We start from the raw sequence: 3,531 nt of genomic DNA on the forward strand, positions 1-3,531 counted from the left end.
CCTGATCAATATAAGACTGCAGTCCACCATAAACCATCAGAGACTGTGTTTGTACTGGTCAGCTCCCAGTTGAGACAGAAGTGGAAACCAGTAGAAACTCACTCTTGCAGGCGTTGGTGTTGCGTCCCTCAGCTGGTCTCCAGGGCAGGTCGTGGTAGAAATCCTGACACAGTTCACAGTTCAGACCTTTGGTGTTGTGATTACACATGCAGTGACCGTGAACCTGGAGACACACACACATATAATAATCAATGACCAATCAATATTCACAAACCCAGGACTCCCCCTGCCCCCTTCAGGACTCACCATGCCCTCCCTGGCCTTGCTGGCTCCCTGGATGGGGGCGCACTCAGAGGCGTGTCCATAGCAGAAGCAGTTTCCTCGGACCACCATGTCGTAGACGGCGTAATAATACTTCTCTTTGATCTCCATACGAGAGTCCAGCAGGTTATCGCCCAGCGTGTGCAGCTTGGTGAATTTCACCCTCAGGTTGGTGATCTTCAACATGTCTGAACCACAGTGATCAATAACGGGTCAATAACGGGTCAATAACAGATCAATAACGGGTCAATAACGGGTCAATAACAGACCAATAACAGATCAATAACAGATCAATAACAGGTCAATAACAGGTCAATAACAGGTCAATAACAGATCAATAACAGATCAATAACAGATCAATAACAGGTCAATAACAGATCAATAACAGATCAATAACAGGTCAATAACAGGTCAATAACAGATCAATAACAGATCAATAACAGGTCAATAACAGGTCAATAACAGATCAATAACGGGTCAATAACAGATCAATAACGGGTCAATAACGGGTCAATAACAGACCAATAACAGATCAATAACAGATCAATAACAGATCAATAACAGGTCAATAACAGGTCAATAACAGGTCAATAACAGATCAATAACAGATCAATAACAGATCAATAACAGGTCAATAACAGGTCAATAACAGGTCAATAACAGATCAATAACAGATCAATAACAGGTCAATAACAGGTCAATAACAGATCAATAACAGATCAATAACAGGTCAATAACAGGTCAATAACAGATCAATAACAGGTCAATAACGGGTCAATAACAGATCAATAACAGGTCAATAACAGGTCAATAACAGATCAATAACGGGTCAATAACGGGTCAATAACGGGTCAATAACAGATCAATAACGGGTCAATAACGGGTCAATAACAGATCAATAACGGGTCAATAACGGGTCAATAACAGGTCAATAACAGGTCAATAACAGGTCAATAACAGATCAATAACGGGTCAATAACGGGTCAATAACAGGTCAATAACAGGTCAATAACAGATCAATAACAGATCAATAACAGATCAATACCAGGTCAATAACGGGTCAATAACGGGTCAATAACAGGTCAATAACAGGTCAATAACGGGTCGATAACAGGTCGATAACAGATCAATAACGGATCAATAACGGATCAATAACGGGTCAATAACAGGTCAATAACAGGTCAATAACAGATCAATAACAGATCAATAACAGATCAATAACAGATCAATAACAGATCAATACCAGATCAATAACAGGTCAATAACAGGTCAATAACAGGTCAATAACAGGTCAATAACAGGTCAATAACAGGTCGATAACAGGTCGATAACAGACCAATAACAGGTCAATAACAGGTCAGTAACAGGTCAATAACAGATCAATAACAGGTCGATAACAGGTCAATAACAGACCAATAACAGATCAATAACGTACTCTGGATTCGGGGACTGTACGGGTCATCGATCTGGAACGCCGGATCCAGAACTCTGAAGATCACCTGAAAATAAACGTCACCAGTTTATTAACATTCATCGATAAGCATTTAACATGTTGGCTACAAAGATGATGTCACAGTGATGTCACAAAGGTGACATCATTTACCTCTCCCTCAGTGGATGGCTCAATATCTGAGTAACGTGAGTCACAGATGACATCATCGACCTTCTGCATGGGACCGTGGGAAACGGAGGAGAAGGAAGACTCGCAGTCATAGGCGAAGTATCGGTACACCTGCCAGGTGTTCCCGAAGTCAGCTGACCGCTCGATCACCATGGCAGCGGGACGAAACGTCTGCAGGAAGGAGAGTTTATCACATTATATACATAAATATATATATATATATATATATATATAACATCTAATAATGTAGCTGCTGATCCACCAGGCTCTGGCAGGGGAGACCTCTGCAGAGCGCCGTCTGTCTGAGAGGAACCCGATGCAGGAAGGGTTGAACTGAATGACACCACCAACCGGGAGGAGACCACCAACCGGGAGGAAACCGCCAACCGGGAGGAAAACACCAACCGGGAGGAAAACACCAACCGGGAGGAGACCGCCAACCGGGAGGAAACCACCAACCGGAAGGAAAACACCAACCGGGAGGAAAACACCAACCGGGAGGAGACCGCCAACCGGGAGGAAACCACCAACCGGGAGGAAACCGCCAACCGGGAGGAAAACACCAACCGGGAGGAGACCGCCAACCGGGAGGAAACCACCAACCGGAAGGAAAACACCAACCGGGAGGAAAACACCAACCGGGAGGAGACCGCCAACCGGGAGGAAACCACCAACCGGAAGGAAAACACCAACCGGGAGGAAACCGCCAACCGGGAGGAAAACACCAACCGGGAGGAAACCGCCAACCGGGAGGAAAACACCAACCGGGAGGAAACCGCCAACCAGGAGGACAACACCAACCGGGAGGAAAACACCAACCGGGAGGAGACCACCAACCGGGAGGAGACCACCAACCGGGAGGAAACCACATCGGAAGTTGATCTATCGCAGCAGGATCAGACTTTGGGACAGCACTAAGTCTTGCTTCCTGTATAAGACCTCCTGTGTGGAGCCCTCACCAGTGCCTCCTGTCTCAACTCCTCTCTCTTTCTCTTTCCACAGCGACTAACCAGTGTTATGCCTCCACCAGTGTTATGCCTCCACCAGTGTTATGCCTCCACCAGTGTTATGCCTCCACTCAGCACCTGCATACAACAGCTGCCTGACACGCAAAATCTTGGAAGATTGACCGTCAGAGAGACTATCCATCCTGCACCAGATCAAAGAACAACAGATCCTTGAGTCTTTGCAATGGACTTTGCTGTCACCACCACAACCGCCAGAGACCAGGGGCCCGTTTCAGAAAGCAGGTTTAGTGAAAACTCTGAGTGAGTTAACCCTTAGATGAGGGAAACTCTGGTTTTTCGGTTTCACAAAGCCAGTTCAGCTTAACTCTGAGTCAGTTACCATGGCAACATACTCCGTGAACCTAACCTGCTCGCTGGCAGGTTTTCTTCAACTAACCCTGAGTTTCTCCTCCTTTAGAGTTAGTTAATATTGAAGCACAAATACGAAGCAGAAATCTCCGTCAGAGGGTGATCAGACCTGCTGGGATGTTTTATCTCTGATGATGTTCAGTTTGTTTCCGTTTATATGTACAATCGATCATTTATCTGAACACTAGCTCAGGCCTCGTATCGTCTGTACGA

General features: G+C 45.6%; 1 protein-coding gene across 1 annotated transcript in view; it reads right to left on the reverse strand.

Moving 5' to 3' along the window:
• The window catches only part of lamb1a (laminin, beta 1a), a 30,690-nt gene that overhangs the window by 11,875 nt on the left and 15,284 nt on the right, over nt 1-3,531 (reverse strand). The window contains 4 exon segments of the mRNA XM_062420659.1: nt 103-223; nt 307-509; nt 1,757-1,820; nt 1,925-2,113. Of these exon segments, the coding sequence (XP_062276643.1) occupies nt 103-223; nt 307-509; nt 1,757-1,820; nt 1,925-2,113 (577 nt within the window).

Source organism: Scomber scombrus, chromosome 6, assembly GCF_963691925.1.
Source record: "Scomber scombrus chromosome 6, fScoSco1.1, whole genome shotgun sequence".
In the NCBI taxonomy this organism is placed as follows: Eukaryota; Metazoa; Chordata; class Actinopteri; order Scombriformes; family Scombridae; genus Scomber; species Scomber scombrus.